This window comes from Sinocyclocheilus anshuiensis, unplaced genomic scaffold, assembly GCF_001515605.1.
Source record: "Sinocyclocheilus anshuiensis isolate Anshui unplaced genomic scaffold, SAMN03320099.WGS_v1.1 scaffold1426, whole genome shotgun sequence".
Lineage (NCBI taxonomy): Eukaryota > Metazoa > Chordata > Actinopteri > Cypriniformes > Cyprinidae > Sinocyclocheilus > Sinocyclocheilus anshuiensis.
Genome location: NW_015557171.1, coordinates 343,410 through 363,106, shown reverse-complemented (window position 1 = coordinate 363,106; position 19,697 = coordinate 343,410). Strand labels below are relative to the sequence as shown.

At 37.9% G+C, this 19,697-nt stretch overlaps 1 protein-coding gene across 1 annotated transcript in view; it reads left to right on the top strand.

Moving 5' to 3' along the window:
* LOC107678350 (transforming growth factor beta receptor type 3-like) overlaps positions 1-19,697 on the top strand; it is a 72,727-nt gene that overhangs the window by 45,919 nt on the left and 7,111 nt on the right. Inside the window, exons 6-13 of the mRNA XM_016473571.1 lie at positions 859-1,048; positions 1,542-1,834; positions 2,586-2,741; positions 3,591-3,737; positions 3,941-4,123; positions 9,534-9,830; positions 12,361-12,520; positions 16,131-16,238. Coding sequence (XP_016329057.1) covers positions 859-1,048; positions 1,542-1,834; positions 2,586-2,741; positions 3,591-3,737; positions 3,941-4,123; positions 9,534-9,830; positions 12,361-12,520; positions 16,131-16,238 — 1,534 coding nt within the window. The remainder of the gene's footprint in view (positions 1-858; positions 1,049-1,541; positions 1,835-2,585; positions 2,742-3,590; positions 3,738-3,940; positions 4,124-9,533; positions 9,831-12,360; positions 12,521-16,130; positions 16,239-19,697) is intronic.

The window sequence follows — 19,697 nt, the reverse complement described above, 5'->3', positions numbered from 1 at the left end:
AATTTGACGCATCTCAAACCACACTCAAACTGAACCTGGTAAATTGGTCATAGATCAACAGCAGCATGACTCACTTTGTCGAAACTACAGATATATATGTAATGAGGATGGTCCAAATGTTTTGCAATAAAGACCAATGTCGTATGATTTAAAAAAAACGGTTTTGCATATTTTTTTTTTAATTGCATCGATATGACAATTTTATATTTTAATATTGCATATTTGTAACTATAAGCTCAGACATATGCATCCAAGTACATTGCGTTCATTCATTTTTTATTTAACATTGGAAACAGAATTATTGACAACTTGAATATTTTTATCCATTTTCTAAGCCTTTAACCTTAAGAAAAATCAAGCCAAATTCTTGTTTTTGAAAAATTTAAAAATACACTATTTTCTGTTTTTTCCCTTTCAATATTAAATCAAAATATTCAACATAAAAAAAGGAATTAGGAATTAGTTCTGATGATAAAATTTACACCGAAAATGTAAGCATTGTTTGGCATTTGAGCACTGACGTGTTTTTTTTTTTAAGTTTTACCATTCTTGCAATTTGATTTAAAACATGCATTATGTTGCAATATCTTTTCTGGCCAACATTTCTTTACTTCCATTCAGGGCTTAGCGAATGTTAATTTTGGATCATAAGATAAGGTATTAGATCAGAATACTGTATGTTAATGAAAACAAGAACAACTTTGGCTTATTGTTTTAAGAGTTGTGAAATGTGTCTCAGAAAAACTAATTTGGAGTTGAACTGGTCTCAAAGAATGAACACTTCTGACTGTATTCCTTTATGTTTCTGCATGTGAAGTGAATGCATGTTATTTTGTTCTTCCCCTCTGTCCTTCTCAGACGTCAGATACCGTCAGCCTGAGTGAAGACACAGAAAGGCTGATGCAGGTGTCAAAGACGGTGAAACAGAAGCTGCCCGCAGGATCTCAGGCTCTCATCCAGTGGGCAGAGGAAAATGGATTCAAACCCGTCACTTCCTACACCAACACCCCTGTTGCCAACCACTTCAAATTGCACCTCAGAGAACAAGGCAAGAGCAGTAACTGAAGATATGAAAAGTCTAAACTCAAAATGGTTACATTACGCTAAATTAGTAAATAAGTCTTAATTATAAATAAACCTAATTCATTGAATACACTGCAAAAAAATTATTTCAGTAACATTCAGATTTCAGTAACATAACACCAAATTAAAATGCTAGTGTTAAAACAACTGCAAAATGCTTAATAAAAAAAAGCCATTTTCTTATAGACATATAAAACCTGAATCAAGAACAATTGTTAATATGTTGGTTTTTAAGTAAATGTATCTCATAATATTATTTTGTACGGGAAAACAAGATAAAAATACTCAATTCACTGAAGAAAAAAATCAGCATTGATAAAAATAACTATACATTTCACAAGCTAATGTGAGTTGGTTATTACGGTGTTTGCTTTGTGTGTGATTTCCTTGCATTTGCATTAACAACAAGAAGCTGTCAATCAGAGTGATTTTTCAATCTCAACTGCTGTCACTTCCAGATCTAGGGATCATGGATGAGGGAATGTTCCCACCAGAGTTGTCCATTCTCCGCAATACCAACCCACTACCTAAGCCCAGCGCCCGGGATTCCCTTGCACGGAACAGGTTCCCGTTTCCCTTTCTGCCATCCACGGACCAGGGCCTGTCATTCCCACCTCTGACCCCGTCTCTTGAGGAGCGTGATCATCAGGCTGGGGGTCCCGAGGAGCAGCAGGGGGCTTCGAATGTAGGATTCAGTGTGCAGTGTGAGAAGAACAAAATGGTGGTCAGCATCGACAAGGAAACTCTACAGGTAACAGGAAACATAACCTAAGCACAAATATTGAGATGTAAGAATGAGTATTGCGGAGTAACTAACTAAAAGTAGTGGGACTACTACTACTAAATTTTTCATTAGCTCACATAGATTATTTTTTTGTAACAATCCCAAGATCTTTGCTGTCATGTCTGAATAGTTTAATGCATTCGTGCTAAATTAAAGTATAATTTTTTTTAAAAGCAAGCAAACAAACAAAACAAACAAACAAACCCCTTAACCTAAAACTTTGAAGGGCATGTTTGAATATTTAAACACTTTTGATGCATTTCTATTCTTTTGTTGCTTTTTTAGTAGGGTAGCTTGAAATGTAGCTAACTACTGTACTCGTTTAAATTTGTAGCTTAAGTGTTATTAAACTACTTTAGATAAGCTATAGTTTCAAATTAGCTTCTCTAACACTGGTAAGAACAATATAAAAAGGTTAAAGAAGTGCAGAAATGGTGCGTGCGAGACACCTTGTTTTCCCTCAAGCTGACGCAGTGTGAATATTCCCAGAATGTGTGGGCCATATGCAATGATGTCAGAAACCAAAGAGTGGTGTAATAGACCACTTCAGAGGAAGAGAAAACCCTCATTCTACAATCAAAATGCTTTTGAGCAGAGTTAGGCCAGCTTGCAAGTCTTGTTTGTCACTTTCAGAAACTGAAACACGCAATGGATTTCAGATTTACGTTGCAATATATGTTGTATATGTTGTCAAAGGTTGAGGTTTTTGTCCTCACAGGCCAATGGGTTTGGAAAACCCAATATCACTCTTCAGGACTCCCAATGCAAAGCAACCTCCAACAACACCCACTATATACTGGAGACGCCCCTGTCTGGCTGCCAAACCACCAAAATTCCCTCCCACCCCAGCCCAGTGGTCCTTTATATCAATTCAGTGAGTACTAAAGCAAATATACAATCAATAGTATCAGACTGTGAAATCTAGTCCTTGTTTGCGTTGCTTTGTCTGATGCATGTGGGTATTCAGGGTCAATGTCCCCTCCAACACGCTATAACTGATTTCTCTGTTTATCGGTCCTATAAGTGTGTTTTCACCCAAAAGGGATGATTCACTTCCACACTGATTTTCTATGATAATTTCTAGCGGAAATTCCTAACAACACATTTAGCCTTGAACCCATTAAAAAAACTGGGCGACCTCCCAAATATTTATCCTTTACTGTGAACTCTAATCCTCAAGGGCAATTAAAACGATGTGACCCATATGGTCAGAGCACAGTACTGGCTCACAGAGAAAGATCCAGAAAGCATCAAAGGAGGTTGTTGTTGCAATGACAATCCTATGACAAATTGGCAAGTCTTGTGTGCATCAATTTCACCTCCATTAGACAATGTTCACAGGACACTTTCACCTTTGAACCCACAAACTCTTCTGAGCTCACATAGGGAGGTGATTCTCATACTATAATGTGAATGGATTGTCGTGTTTTTTCCGATGAGAAGAACTGAGATGTTTTTTTTTTGTTCATCTGCCTTGGGAGTCGCATTGCTGAAATTGTGCATTCCCATGTATTAAATCCAGCTTTCTCATCTGTTTCGGCAGACCTTTGGCAAGTATGCATTTCGATTATCTTTGACTGTATCTGTGCTAAGCAACAGAGTGAAGCAATGTCATGTCGAAGGAGAGTTTTATAGAGGAAATTGTACGATTGTTAGGAAATTGTTGGGTTTACGTTGACTTATTATTGAGAAGTCATGAACTAAGTGTGTCTGTGATTGACAGATTGTTATTAGCCAATCAGAACAGAAGGATGGAAGCGGCTGGCCCTTTGAATATGAAGATCTGGAGTTTGGAGATGTTGTAATACCAGGAGATCCGGATGTGACAGAAAGAATTTCACCTGAAAACGGACATCGTGCAACTATATTGGTATGATATTTACATGTCATGTAGTATTCATAAATGGTACTGCAAGATTAGTTCACCCAAAAATTTATATATAACATGAATTTTTTGAGTCTGTTTTTCTCCTACTGCATTTATGTGATGAAAAAATAAGTAAAATTTACTACATTTTGTAATATTTTCCATGCATATTAATATTTTCCAACTCTCTGTTTCTCTGTCCTTAGTTTAACTGCACATACCGTAAAAACCAGGACACCCCAGTTGACAGTGGTATCGGATCAGATGATTTCATTGTAGACTCTCTAGACAATGTTACCTTCAACATGGAACTGTATAACACTCCGTTTCACTACCCAAGCACTCAGTCCTTCCTCACCATCACTGAGAACAGGCCCGTCTATGTGGAGGTAAGCATATATATAGTCATATACCACAGTTGAATGCCGGATTCTGATCGATTAAGATCACATTCCTGGCTTGTTGACTCATCACACTCACATACTTCCTAAACACAGAAGTGTTTTAGAGATGAAAACCTACATGTACACTACTGTTCAAAATGTTGGGTGTCGGTAAGCTATTTTAATGTTTTTAAAAAAGTCTCTTATGCTCATCAAAGCCACATATTTGATCAGAAATGCATTAAAAACAACAGTAATATTGTGATATTACTTAAGAAATCTTCTTTGGTGCTCTTATTATTATCAAAGTTGAAAACAGTTGTTCTGCGTAATATTTTTGTGGAAACTTATTCAGAATTCTTTAATGAATTGAATAGAAAGTAAAACAAACATTTGCTGTCACTTTTGATTAGTTTAATGCATCCTTGTTAAATAAAAGTGTTCATTTCTTTCTAACCACAAACATTTGAACAGAAGTGTATATGTGACCCTGGACCACAAAACCAGTCTTAAGTGTCAATTTTTTGAAATTGAGATTTATACATCATCGGCAAGCTGAATAAATAAGCTTTCCATTGATGTATAGTTTGTTAGGACAATATTTGGCAGAGATACAACTATTTGAATATCTGGAATCTGAGGGTGCAAAAAAATCAAAATATTGAGAAAATCACCTTTAAAGTTGTCCAAATGAAGTCCTTAGCAATGCATATTACTAATCAAAAATGAAGTTTTGATATATTTACGGTAGGAAATTTACAAAATATCTTCATGGAACATGATCTTTACTTAATATCCTAATGATTTTTGGCATAAAAGAAAAAATCGATAATTTTGACCCATACAATGTATTCTTGGCTATTGCTACAAATATACCCCAGCGACTTAAGACTGGTTTTGTGGTCCAGGGTCACATATGTGGAAACCGTGGGGCATTACATTGTGTAATACATTTATTCTGTATGTGCGTTATGATGGAAAAGATTCCTTTGGGGTTCAATAAAACCATTTCCAGTTCTGTAACCCGGTAGGAATCTAATTTAATAATTGAATGAGAAACCATATACACAAATATAGTCACTGCCAAATGCTCTTGAAATACAAGAACTGCTTTTACCCTTTAACCATAATGTGTGGTTCTCATTGTGTATGGTTTCATGTTTCTAATACCATAAGCGCCTGGTGTCTGTGTGTCTGATCAGACATTGTCCTGAATTTGTGAGAGCGTGTGTATAGATCTCTCTCTGTCTATCACTGTGAAAGAAGTCAGGAGTCTGCTGTGTGTGTACATTTTGTCTGGTCTGGGCTCATGTCATTTTGTCATTAATCAGTGGGGTTTCAAGAGGGGAAGGCAGACAATATTTGATCTCAGTGTGGAATGCTCAGGTCCCCACTTTGTGTTTATAACTCTCTTTCTTTCAGGGTCATAGTCTTTCATTATATATGTCCACTGATGTTCCAGCTCATATGCCAAATGAAAATAACAGATCAGTGCTGATCGTTGCTTTTGATGTATTGATTTATACCATACTATCAGACGGTAGATCACAAAGCTTTTAAACAATATGCAATAAGGTTTTTAATTACTAATTTGTTAAACACTTGTTTTTAGTTAGTTTATACCTAAAACAAGTAAAAAAATGTATTAATAGCTATGTTTCCATCCACCTATTTTCATGCACATTTTGGAATATTGCATTAAAAAACGCTGAATGGAAACACCAAAGAATGTGCATAAATTCTAAAAATGTGCATAAAAAACTTATGTGCTCAACTGAGTTGGATAGTTCTTTTATTTGATAAGAAAACATGCGCAAAAACTAGGTGGAAACGCATGTACAGAATAAATTCCTTGATGCGCATTAACAAAGTAAAGTGACTTTGGTCTATGGGATGGCATAACTGGACTAACCGATCTCGCTGCACAGCATCTGAAATGTTGTTTTGGTCATTCTTACATGCTTAAGCCAAAGTCTGTAGTCAAAGTGGTTCGGTATAATTACCTTCCAGAACTGTCTTTCATGACTGCATTCCCAAACAGCATGCATCCGCCTTCGAAAGCAAGAGAACATTACTGCTTTTATTGCATTTCGTCTGCGCGCTCTGAGGCTCAAGTAATTTATGTATGAAACTGCAGCCTCCTACTGCAGCATATTACCTTTTTCTTAGTGATATTTGGCACCAGTTTATCAGGAAGGGATGATTTCTTAATATCACTGGATGAAAACGGTGCTTTATTTGCGAATGTTTTATGTGATATTCCAATTTTTGTGAATAAGTAAAATTCGCAACTTTGGATGGAAACATAGCTAATGATATATTCTTAAGCTTGTCACAAAACAGTGAATCTAACCACTGTACAGTGGGTTTACTTAAAGCTGCAGTCCTTTTTAATGAAAAATTATAAAATTTTTGAGCAAGTACCAGCCAGTGTTCAAAACTTGAAAAAAAAACTCCTTAACTTAGCCCGATTTACATCGGTAATCTTATAATAACGTTTTCTAATTTGAGTGGTACTGGTAGGAATTTGTGGGAAATTCAAGCATGCCGCCACGTCATTACGTCACGTCTGTAAACATAAAGAAGGCGTCCCAGATAGTAGGCTATATCGCATGTGAGGATCCTGCGGATCGTTTATAGCCTTTTCACACAGCAGCTGGAATAATTAAATTTATCATTTTGATGACGGATCGTAATCCAGAGAGGATTATGTGTTAATGAAACACATGTAAGTGACTGAAATTAGATTATATTCCAGTTTTAAATGTGCATCTGATTACAGATAGCCTATATACGTGGGATTACACAATATTTGTATTTTAAAGAGAACCAGTTCTAAGGAAGAATAATTTGCTTTTTGGGTTAAAAGAGTTTCTTTATATGAAATTCAAAAGGTATGACAATTAGAGATTAGACTGTACAGAAATTGAAATCTACATGTACCACTAATAGACACTACATACACATAGTCACCCAATGCTGATGTTATTAACGTTAACAATTTGTGAACAAAGTAACAATATGTAACACAGTTCGTAGTCACGGGAAGAAGGAGGCGGGAACCGGCGAACATTTAAATACTTTAATAAAATAAACAAACACAAAATAAAAGTAAAGAGGCAACCCCTGGCGGACGGCGATGGCTCCTCCTGTTGAGGGCAGCCGGCAGCGAGTCCCCCGTTCCCTGCTCCTCCCCAATCATGGCGGACGGCAGCAGGCTCCGGCCTCCTGGCGAATGGGGCCGACTCCTCCGCTCCCTCTCGGATGGCAGCCACCCCTGCGGCAGCGAGCTCTCCGTCCCACCTCGTCTTCCATCGTTCCAGCACCACCGCCTCGGGCAGCCACCGGCGGTCTCTCCGCTCGTTCCTGCTGCCCGATCTCCTCAGGACCGCGATCCCCCTCAGCAGTGAGGGCTCTCTGACAGCGTGTCCCTCTTTCCTCCCGGGTTTCGGCACCAATGTAACACCGTTCGTAGGTCGGGTTTGCGTGTATGTGTTTGTTTTTGTTTGTGTGTGTAACAAACGTTTGTAGTCATGGGAAGAAGGAGGCAGGAACCGGCGAACATTTAAACAAAACTTTAATAAAATAAACAAACACAAAATGAAAGTAAAGCGTCAGCCCCTCGCGGACGACTGCCGCACACAAAACACAAAATAAAGTCCAGGCCTGGTCCTCTCTCCTCTTTCACTGTCGTAATTCCTCCTTTTATCCTTCCGGAGCTCCTCCGTGGGACTCGAGACCGGTGAGTGGTGCAGGTGTCGCTCATTATCAATTACTCCACCGGCCTCGCTCCGTTCCCACGGCTCTCGGCCCCGCCCCCACTCGTCACACAATAATAATAATTTGCACGGATTGATGTGATATGAGCTAACCGATCGTTAGATTTAATCACCATTGGTAGTGCAATTTATTGTATTGCTTTTCTCCTCAGTTGGTCAGAACAAAAGTGGCAGACTTGTTACTTGTTCAGATGACAATATATGGTGAAAATTCCTGTTTGGGTCATACTTCCAAGACGTAGGCTAGAATCTGTGATTCCGAAGTACAGTATCCACACTGGTGCGGTGTAGCCACACATACTCCTCAAAACATTAGATTCATCCACGCTGGAGCTGTGCCGGTGCACAACCCACGCAAAGAAGATAATTCCACAGATATCTGCAATTGCAGGTCTCAAACAGAGATGGTGACAAAGAGGCAAAACTTATGGACTGCAGCTTTAAAGAATGAACGAAGTAGTTTTAAAAAAAGAAAGGGTGTCATATACATTTTCCTTTATTCAACATGAACTTTAGTCAAGCTCTCAAACCACAAAAAGACAAATGTGTAACTGAAAAAACATCTATACATATAACTAATGCATCAGTGTAGGGTGAAGCATGCACATAAACAACATGTGTCAAAGAGTTAATGCAGTAATAAAATGTCTGATAACACTTATTCACATATGTTGTTCCAGATGTAGATTCCAGCTTTTCCAATTTTAGACAGTGATCAGTGACTGTAAATTCAAGTCTTTTGGAACCATGCAATAACTTTGTACGGCATAAATACTGAAGTTTAAATTATTGCCCTCTGCCTCATATCTTTATTATGCATCTGAATATTCAGTTGATACTACTGGTTCCCCCTTATGTTGCTCATGTGTTGCAAGATTTTGAGTAGAAAATTACTTAAATGAACACAATCACACAAAGCTACTTCAGAAATGTAGCAAGTCATTTTTGTGGTGTTTGTGTGTGTGTGTGACAGTCTGTTGTCACTGAAAATGCACGCTATGTATGGATCTTACGCATTACTGTTTGAGGATCATCGTCTGCCTACCTGAAATGATTCGGCCACTCTCCAGAGTATGACACCTCCTTGGCACAGCTCTGTTGAGGAAATGGAATGCAATGTTTTTTTGTGGCAGCTCTTATCTGTCATCTGTCAGATGACCAAACTTTTACCACTGAATAATCCTTGAAGATTTATTTGAGGCACAGAAATCTGACGTCAGAATTTGTGATTCTTGGAACCATAACCACTCTGACAGTGTTTCTTTAGATACAAATCGACAGCCTCTGTACGTTATTTGCTGATTTGAATCGATGCCTGAGAGAGTTGGTGGAAAAAAACTCGCTCAGACCGATCAAAAAAGATAGACTGAGTGTGTCTGCTAGAGGACTAGACATAAAATATAGCATCTAAGCATCACTCACTCTGCTGATCCATCTCTTACTATATGAATCACTTTTGATGGTATTTATGAAAAATTTTCAAAAAAGTTGTATTAATCAAGATAAAGAAAGCAGTATTTATTTTTCTCTTTGTCTTGCTGTCTCTCTCTTTTATTTTTTTGCAGCAGAAACATATTTTGTCTCACAGAAAAGGGACTTTTTCTTTATTAACAGAGACATGTGACCTTTCTCCGCAGATTTCAGCCACAAAAGCCGATCCTAACCTTGGGTTCGTGATCCAGACCTGCTTCATATCTCCAGACTCCAGTCCTCTTACACCGTCGGACTATGTTGTCATAGAGAACATATGTCCTAAGGACGACTCTGTGCGCTATTACCCTCAGCGAGGCGATTTCCCCATCCCTCATGCTCAGATGGATAGAAAACGCTTCAGTTTCACCTACAGATCAAAGTTCGATGTATCATTGATCTTCCTGCACTGTGAGATGTCCCTCTGCACCAGAAGAAATGACAAGAAGATGAACCTGCCAGAGGTAGAAACCATCATCTAATATAGCAGCTCTGATCTAATGAGCTGCCTTTGTTGGCAATATTTTGTAGGATGAACAGAATTGCCACTTGTGTCAGGATTTTGCGAATTTTTTTAATTGTTATTTTTGCATCTCCAAAATATTTTTTTCCCTTAAAAATGATCACAATATTTTCTGTATTGTGTTGATTTGCAGTAAAACTCACCAATAATCATAATGTATTTGTATAATTAGAATTAGACACAGTAAGATTACCTGTAGCTACCTGTACATTTGTTCAAAGGGATATTTAACCCAAAAATGAAAATTTGCTGTTAACGTACTCACCCTCAGGCCATCCGAGATAAAGGTGACCTCAATGTTCAGTTTCTTGCACATACTGATCGTTTTGCTTCATAACACCTCAATATATCATTAGGGTATTAAGTTTTTGTACCCTGATATACTGTTTTGACTCTCAAAGTGGCAGTTGCCGCTGACTTGCATTTTATGATTGACCAAGGATCACGGTTTCAGCTAAAAATCTTCTTAATGTTCTATTGAAGAAAAAGCCACCTATACTTTTGGTGGCCTGAGGATGAGTAAATTAACAGCAAATTTTAATTTTTAGGTGAATCCCTTTAATCACTGAAAACAATTGTGGCCTTTATCACCAGTCCATTTCTGCTCATTTTATGATCAAATTCACAGCAGGACAGGTATCATGTATTGCACTATTTGTTTGCACTCAGAATTGTGAGTTTTGATTGGCTAATATTGCATTTCTCCCCTCAGGTTAATGATTTTACAGAAATACTTTGGAAAGATAACAAAAAGCTAGCACAAATAATGCCACAATTTATTACATTTGCAGCAATTCTCATGTTCAAGATAACAAAATCCTAGAGGGGCTGCTATGTAGAGCTTTCCAAATGGGTCACTCATGAACTTCCATTTCAGTTATGATGCTGTCTTAAAAAGAAGCTTCCTAATTAGGCAGTAAGGCAGCTCACCAGGTTTTGGTACATAGCCTTTACCTCCTTCATCTTTGCTATCATCATATATGCATTTCTCTTTCTTTTACATAACATCTTTGTATTATTTATACATATCTTTATAGATGACCCTGTGATAACACAGTTCCAATTCATTAAACTGTTCCAATACAAATCAGTTTTAACTGATTAACATAAACTGTATGTGTATTGGCTTTCACACAATCTGATTGAAAATCAATCAGCTGCATTATCAGCATCATTAACCGAATCCAAATTAGCTGCACTGTGTATGTTTGTTTAATTTTAGGCTGCACAGGGTTATCAGATCTCATTAAATCAGAGCACAGGAACGCAGATAACTTATTGACCCTAGGACGTATATTCAGAGTAGTTGCTTTATTATATGGACAACATGAACACAACATTTAATTCATTTAAATAGTCTGTTTGACTTTGCTGTCCATCCTAAGAGTTGCTTTTCGATTCATTGCCTTGGCACGGGTCACTCTACGCCAGCTGCTAGCATCAATCCACTCTCTGTGAGTGCGGGATGCGTAAATCTTAGGTTACTTCAGTTACCATCCACAGAGGAAAAACAAATCTCCAACTTTCACTATCCTTTTTCAAATTTTCCTTCCTCCCTTGCTTCGAGCCATAATCATTTTAATCTCCTGCATTTTCAGACACTCTAATCATCATATTGCACATTAAGGTTATTTATGTTTCACCTAACATGATCTTGGAAGTGACTCATTGTTTAGTAGATGTTTACTGTTCAGTCATAATCTGGATGAGGATAAGAGATGTGACACGTCAAACCATATAATCTGTGTATGAAATTATATGTGCTTTCTCTGTGAAGAGCGTGTGCTTGGTTTGGCTCGGGCATAATGGCTGCAACACAGAGAATGGCTTATTATATACACTAATCCATGCTTATGAAAAACAAAGTTAAAATTTTGTACATCACAGGGCTTAAAAATAAGGATGGTCTGATGGGGTCACTGTGAGAGTGTTTCAGGCCAGTTGATTCTAAGGCCAGTATTGCATTGTTGTGTACAGCTAACAAATCAGTAATGTTTTGCAACAAATGGTATGATAGAAAAAAAGGTGCAAAAGCTATCACTGTGGTGGTACCCTTTCAAAAGGGACTAATATGTACGTTTAAGTTACTAATATGTACCCTTAAGAAATAAATAAGACACAAAGGTGTACCATTTAAAAGGGTTTCCCTCCAATGACAGCTTTTGTACCTCCTTTTCTAACACATTTTATAAAATGTATAAAAATACACTTCAAAATATGTTGCTAAAAATAAAATATAAAATATCTTTGGTAAAAAATCTTATTGCTGAGTCCTACATTAACACCCCATTTATACATGTAGAATATCTGTGTTTTTTCTGTTTGCCAAATTGCAGCAGATTCCAAAATCTGGCCTCTTCTCATAATAAAAGGAGTGCAGTTGTAAGCCTGTTTATTATAGTAAGCTCTTTTATTTAAGCCAAAGATTACACCTGGGTCTTGTTCTAACGTTTCTGCTTCTCTCTTTGTAGTGTATGTTACCAGATGAAGCCTGCACTTACCTTAGTGTGGACAACATCCTCCTCATGATGAAGAACACCAAGACCATCACCAAGCCAATTGTGGTCGTCTCCGACAACACACCTGTCACTGTTAACGTACCTGTGGAGCCACCTGGTCCACGACATCCAGGTAAATATCGCATAAAAATATATATATTCTAATAAAAAATCCACAAAAATCAGTCCTTTGAAAAATATATTTAAAATCATTCACATGAGATGAAGACTCCAGTCATTTCAGTGTTATAGAAGAAGCTGTTTTATTTTTTCGAGGCTTAGATATTTTGAAGAACATAGCGTATATGAAGCATCATGGGAGAATGTGTGCGTCTGAAGTTGTATATGTCAGTCACTCACAGATCACAGGCCTTGTCTTGCTTTGTGGCGCATTACTCCCATCTGGAGTCTTTTAATATGTGGCAGTGTTGAGTATGTGTGTGTTTGCATGTGTGTGTTTATTGTGCATTCAATGTGGTTTGGTTTGAGAGTATACAGTATGTGGTTCATTAGAGATGTGGGACAAGGGACTCATAGATGCATCAGAGGAGAAGAAAAAGACCAGCTTTCCAATTCTGGATAGCATTTGTTTTCACTTAAACATTCTTTAAGGCCTCCCTTTCCCATACAGAGAGAGGGGAATAGGGGAGAGGAGGATAAGAAAAAAAACGACAGTATAAAGAAAAGGGCTCTTATGCACTGCATACCTGCCGTCTCCTTTACGGCAGAGTGCATTTGCCATAGATAGATTGTGTAGCGTACTAGAGGACAGCAGGGTGGTGTCTAAATGTTTCACAAAGAAACTTAATTCGACCATGACTGATTTGTTCTCTTCCCTGCATCCTCTTGGCACTATTGTACCTATTGCGGTTAGAGTGATTTGACTTTACTGACTCGCAGCCTTAATGAAAATCATTCCGGTTTAATAACACAATGTTGCTGTGCTGCTTGTAGCAAATGGAGCATGTGTCTATTAGTCACACTTGATTAGGGAAATGATTGCCACTCCTGTAGGATGCAAGCTGGGATTTTATTGCCTCAAGTCAAGTCTTATGTAGGTTTAGTTGTTTCTGAGTGGAAAAGAATCAAAGATCAGTTCCCTAGCAAGCAGATGACACATACCTGGGAGATCGGGAGTGAATCCTGATTGTATAGCTGGGATTTTATTGCCTCAAGTCAAGTCTTATGTAGGTTTAGTTGTTTCTGAGTGGAAAAGAATCAAAGATCAGTTCCATAGCAAGCAGATGACACATACCTGGGAGATCGGGAGTGAATTCAGTATGAATCCAATGTGTGCTCATTCTTCATAAACAGGCTTGTGTATGTTGCCAACGCCAGGCTTATTTTCTCTGGTGTGGATTAGGTAAACACAGATATGCCATAAAAGTAATGAAAACAGGCTTTGCGTCTCATTTTGAACACAAAGACGACTCTTGTACAGACATGGCAGAAAAGCAACCTCTCAAAAATGCTCAAAGCGCCGCTCTGGACAGGATCCCAAAGTATTTGGCTTAATCTACAAATCAAAGAGGCCAGTTTGTGGGAGTGCCATGCTTAGTGAATAACACAGCAGAACAAAACGTTGCCATCCGAAAACAGATTTATGATCAGAAAACAATAATTCCCTACCCATATGGTCTAAAACGAAGGTACACACTCAAATTAGATTGTTGTAAATGTCTTAATTTTAATTTGATGTGCTGCTAATCAAGTTCAGGTTGCTTTTGAAGTTATTGTGGACATGACAAACTTTTCTAGGAGATGCATGACAAATGAAATGTGTTTTAAAATCGGCTCAAAATATCAACATATTTGATATCCTCCAACTGGACAAGTTCAGTCTGTCAGGCTGTGGCCATCACACGCTACACAATTTTCAGTGAAATCTGTCAAATCTGACAGCCCAAAATCTGCAGACTGGTTCTGACTTTCAGGAACTAGCACCGATTCCTACAAAAAGCAAATAAGGGGGAAAAAACATCTAGAAGTTGTGTAGCGTATTCCAAAACCTTATGAAAAAAGAATGTTTAACAACAAAATTTAAGCGTTAAACCAAACCAGTCAGGTCTGAGATAAAACAGCACTAAAAAACTTGATTTGGGACAAAAATTGGTTTATATCTTTGTGTACTTAACCTTTTTATGAGGCAAGAACTACTCATTCCGTGAAGTGTTGTGAATGACATAACGATTTTTTTGGACTGTGTGATTGGATTCCAACTTCCATTGTAACTTGTGTCTTCATAGATTAATGTTTTTGCTAAAACAGTATTTTTCTATAAATAAAATAAATGGGATTTTTACTTTACTCTATTTTACTTTACTGCTGAATCAGGCAAACACATCATCTTGTTGAAGTTTGTCCCATCTTTGTCCAAAAAATACACACAAGCTTATTGTTCTTGCGCTCAAGTTTACTTCCTTTCTGAAACTCAGCTAGCCCTAAAAAGGGCGAAGTAAAGAACAGCACAAATACGTTCTGACACTCGGGAAGAGATCTTGGGCGGTGGTGACTACATAGAAATGTTGTCCAACTCATTAGGGCTAGTTCATTTACTTCCCTCTGAGATACTTTACAGGGATTGTGGGTGGAGTAGCTCAGCCAAACGTATGGCAACGGCAGAGTAAACCACATCCCTGGCTCTGAGCTTTGAGCTGACATAGCTTCTCCCAGGAATCCTCTAAACATACAAGCTTTTGTTCTCTGTTCTGTTTTGCTTCCTCTTGTAAGCCATAAATACAGTACATGCTGAGATTCTACTTTATTATTGATTTTCTGCCTTGCTTAAAGGGATAGTTCACTCAAAAATTGAAAATTTTGTTATCATTTGCATTCCAAACCGGTATGATTTTGGAACACAAAAGACAGTATTAGGAAAACTCAGTGGAATCCACTTTTCAGTGTATTAAAGGCATTTTTCATACTTTTAAAAATTTAGGGTAGGTAAAATCTTTGAACCATAAAAAAAATTACCATCCTCAAACGTTTTAATACTCCCTCTTTTGCCCAGGCCTCAAAAACACATATATATAGACAGTTATGTTGATGGCAAGCTTTATGTTTTTGAGTTGCCCTGCACAGATATGATATAGGGGAAGGTTCTGGTGGGGATTCAGGGTAAAGGGTAAAGCATGAGGGGGGAGCTGTTACAAAGCGCTCACTCTTGTTGTAACAGAGCGCTCCAGTGATAGTCTGTCATCAGTCTGTCAGAGGAGATGAAAATTTGAAGGTGCTCTTTCTGAGAATAGCCTCTATTGTGCTTGGGATTTTGGCGCTGGACCAGACAGGCTATGAAGCTGGCGGCCACACAGGGTCTATTGTGCTGTGTGATCAGTGATCATTAGAGCTAATTAGAGCTCTGAAAGTCATTCGGTTTGTGGCGCGAGTCCAAGGAGATGCTTGGCTTGCTCACGGATGCCACTGCAAAGCCCATTCAAAGCATGTGCTATTACTTTATTCAGCACATGGCCACCAACACAGCATGTAAACTTACTTACACCACTTACACCACACAGCATGTAAACATCAAACATCATGAACCATATCATGCACGCTATCCTGAGATAAAACACAGACATTAGAAGTCAAATGTTTTGACAAATGTGAACCATACAGTTCACCAAGCTGTAAAAAGAAACCTGTACTGAAGGCTGTACTGAAACCTTGACCACAGAGTGAGAAATTTTAACAACTACATGCTTAACAGACATAATTTAATATATTTATTAACATTTTTCTTGCAGGCATTATATATTTCTTGGACACCCCAACTGTGGTGGGCATCGCTTTTGCTGCCTTTGTGATTGGAGCCCTTCTGACTGGAGCTCTATGGTTCATCTACTCGCATACAGGTGAGAAAATACTGCAAATTCACATCACAGCCTTGACCTTCATTCCCATTCCCTGCATCACACTAATTAGTACTGAGAGTTATGCATTGTCATTTATCATATTGTCAAAATAAGAGAGGAAACATGCTCATTTTTGATAATCGGAAGGGCTTGCCAGTTCTCTTAGCAGCAGCGATATGTTAACAATAACATATTGACTCCCAGCTCGTAAATATATCCCGTTCGTCAGCAGAAGAGCATCTGTCTTTTCCGTTCTTTCAGGCATTGGGGGGGACTGCTGAATGGTCGGCAGTATTTTGGGTACAATAGCCCGAAGGGGACTGGAATTCCCCCTGTCTGCTGTGAGGGTGTCTCCAGGCCTCACAGGAAAATACATATACAATCCTCCCTCTGAATGCCAAGATCACCCGCCCCTCTTCCCTGCATTGCCCTATTGTCGCCAGGCCAACGACCTCTGTTGACCCTCCAGAGGAAGTGCATGCGCTTTCTTAGCCCCCGTTTCCGCCCTTTTGCATTCCCGCTAGTCCAGCCACTGGTTTCTGTCCTCAGTGCCGTTGATCTGCTACCGTTTCATGGCACATGATTGAAGGGAGTCACTGTTCCAGAATCTGCAGTTGTGTAGGCCGATGAGTATCAGTATGTTGACTGAGGATCAAAGCCATTCTGGATTTGATCTATTTTTGGGTTTTTAGAACATGTATATCTTGGATATGTCCGTATCTTGACATAAAAGGAGTCATGTTTAGCTTTTATTAGCTTTCATTTTTATTCCAGGTTTTTTTCAAAAACATAAATCAGTGTAATTTTTATTAATATTGCCTGTGGTATTCAGTTGGGATGACATTATCCAGCTGTGTTTCTGCTCACTGTTGTTAAAAGGGACTGAAGAGCTCAGATCAGGTAACCCCAGAGAATGAGTTTATTATTATTTGCCTGTTTATACTGGCATCTCAGATCAGGGTGACACTTTTGAATTTGACTAACCTTTAAGTTCAAAACCATGATTTTTATTCTCTTGTAAAATGTTGAAATGAAAAGAAAAAAAAAAGTGTAGTTGTGGCGTAAGCTCTGATCATTCCAGCCATGTGTTTCTCATAATGGCATTGATTACTTCATACAAGCCAAAAGCCTATTAAACCACGGTATTGTAAAGTATTCAATCATACTAAAATAGCCCTATATGGAATCATTTTTGATACTGACGTTAACCCCAAGTGCTTTTCATGTTTGGAAAAGCCTAAATTATTGACTCGTGTCAGATAAAAAAAAATGCTAAAAGATGAAAACACGGAGGTGGTCTTCACCCCGGGGAGGTGCAAGAAAATGCCAGATAGAGGCTTTGGTGAAATGAAAGGCAAAATCCTCCTTCTCTCTCTGTCAGGTAGACCCACAGAATTATCGTCTGTTTTTCCGTTACTTTGACTTTTTGTTGCCAAGAACCCCTAATTTAGATAATGTGATATTATGAGGAAAACATGTGGTTTGAAAAAATTAAATATATGGCTTTTTGTATTTTCATTGTACTAAAGCCAAAATGTGATTCAAATATTATATGGAAATAATTTACTTTAATTTAGTTAATTAACAGCATATTTCTTCTAACCACCGGAGTAATTCTAAATTTAAAAATTCATTTAAAATTTGTTTTTACGTATTATTATTATTATTTTATTTTATTTTTTTTCAGAGGAAACCTTGGTTCCTTCTTGCTGCTTCTGGGGGTCAACCAGACTCCAGTTTGCAAACCCCTAGTGTAGCATTGTACAATGCTATTTTAGTATTATCTATATTGTATTATACTATTTATTAATATTTTGAAATAGCTTTTATTTTTATATTTTCAATTTACATTTTGTTTTTACTGATTTTGTTATGTGGTTTTGTCATTGTTTTTTTGTCATTTAGTACTTTTTTATTAGCACTTATTTTATTTTATTTAAAAGTTTAAATTTGTCTATTAATTTAATATTTATTCCATACTATATTTAATTTTTGCTTTATTTTAGTAAATTGTTTTTATAGAATGTAGTTTTACTTAACAGTAACAACACTGGTATAGTATAGTATAGTTTAGTATAGTATAGTATAGTATATAGTATAGTAAAACATTCAATTCACACTTAATGTACATCCTTCACTCTTTTACACTAAAAGAGTAATGTGTAATGAATGCAAGATTATGAGTACATAATTGTAAAACATACATTAGAGATGCTTCTATTTTAGGGAAAGCTACATGTGGAATGTTGCAGGAGTCTGTTAGAAAGCAGCTCCTGTAATCTGTAATCTCCCTGTCGTAGATCACACTGATAGGTTAAGGATGTTGCCCCTGTGCACACAGAGTAGTGACACGGTCGAGTGGAAGAGGTCAACAAGCTACCATCAAACTCTTTCTCACACATACGCCAAAATGCATCTCTGTTTGGGGTAGTGTTTCATATAATTATATAACCAACATAATGTTGTTAGTCTGCGCGCTGATGCCACTGTGTACGTTCGCAAGATGATTGGGCGTAAAAGAGAGGTGTACAGAGGCAGATAAGCCTCTGAGTCTAGTACACAGCGCTGGATGAGGAAATAGGCTGTTTTTAGCTGGAGCTTTTGGCAGCACATCTCTGGCACATATTAGCAGCAGAGGGGCCTAAAACAGGAAAGCAGACACACGTCCAGTTGAGCTGAGAAGAGAAACACACACGCATATAAACACACTTCCAATTTACAATAGTGGGTTGGTGGAATTCATTTACAGACATTTTTACAGAGATTTAAGATGTATGTAGTGTAGGAGAGCGGAGTGCTTCTTAATATTGGTGTTTTAGTCAAATGGCAAGTATGTAAAGCAAACCTGGAATTGGATTAAAACTGTTTAACCCTCTGTCAGGAGCAAGCTCTCTACAAGATGAATTACATGCATTCTTACTTGCCGCTCTGCTTCAGAGTTGAGGCCTCTGATAGAGGAATGTTTATATCCATCTAGAACAATAATCAGTGAAGACAAATAGAGAAGAATGAGACAGACGTTAAGTCTTGTTCCAAAACTGAGTATACAACCCTCCTTAGATGCCTTTTTTGGCCAAATTCAAATACAGCAATGCACGTTTCCTTAAGGGAAAGCAATTCAAGTCCAGTGGTAATTTAAACAAAAGATGACGGGAGAACTGTTGACAGTGTTTTGTTTGATATGTGAAAAGAAAGATATGTGACCATGTGGAAATGAGCCAATGCTGTATTTATCCTTTTGTAAGTGTAAATGAAAGTTTATGTAGGTTTGACATCTGAATATTTGGGTTGAACTGTTCTGGAACAGTGTTGTAAATACAACTTAAACCACTGATTTCTAGTCATGTCCTCTTTTGGAAGGCCAAACAAAGTAGTTTGTGAATGAGCGGAGGCCGGCGGGCTTGAGAACGGCGCAGCCGGCGGATTCGATGAAGGAGCGTCCGGCGGGCTTGCGGCAAC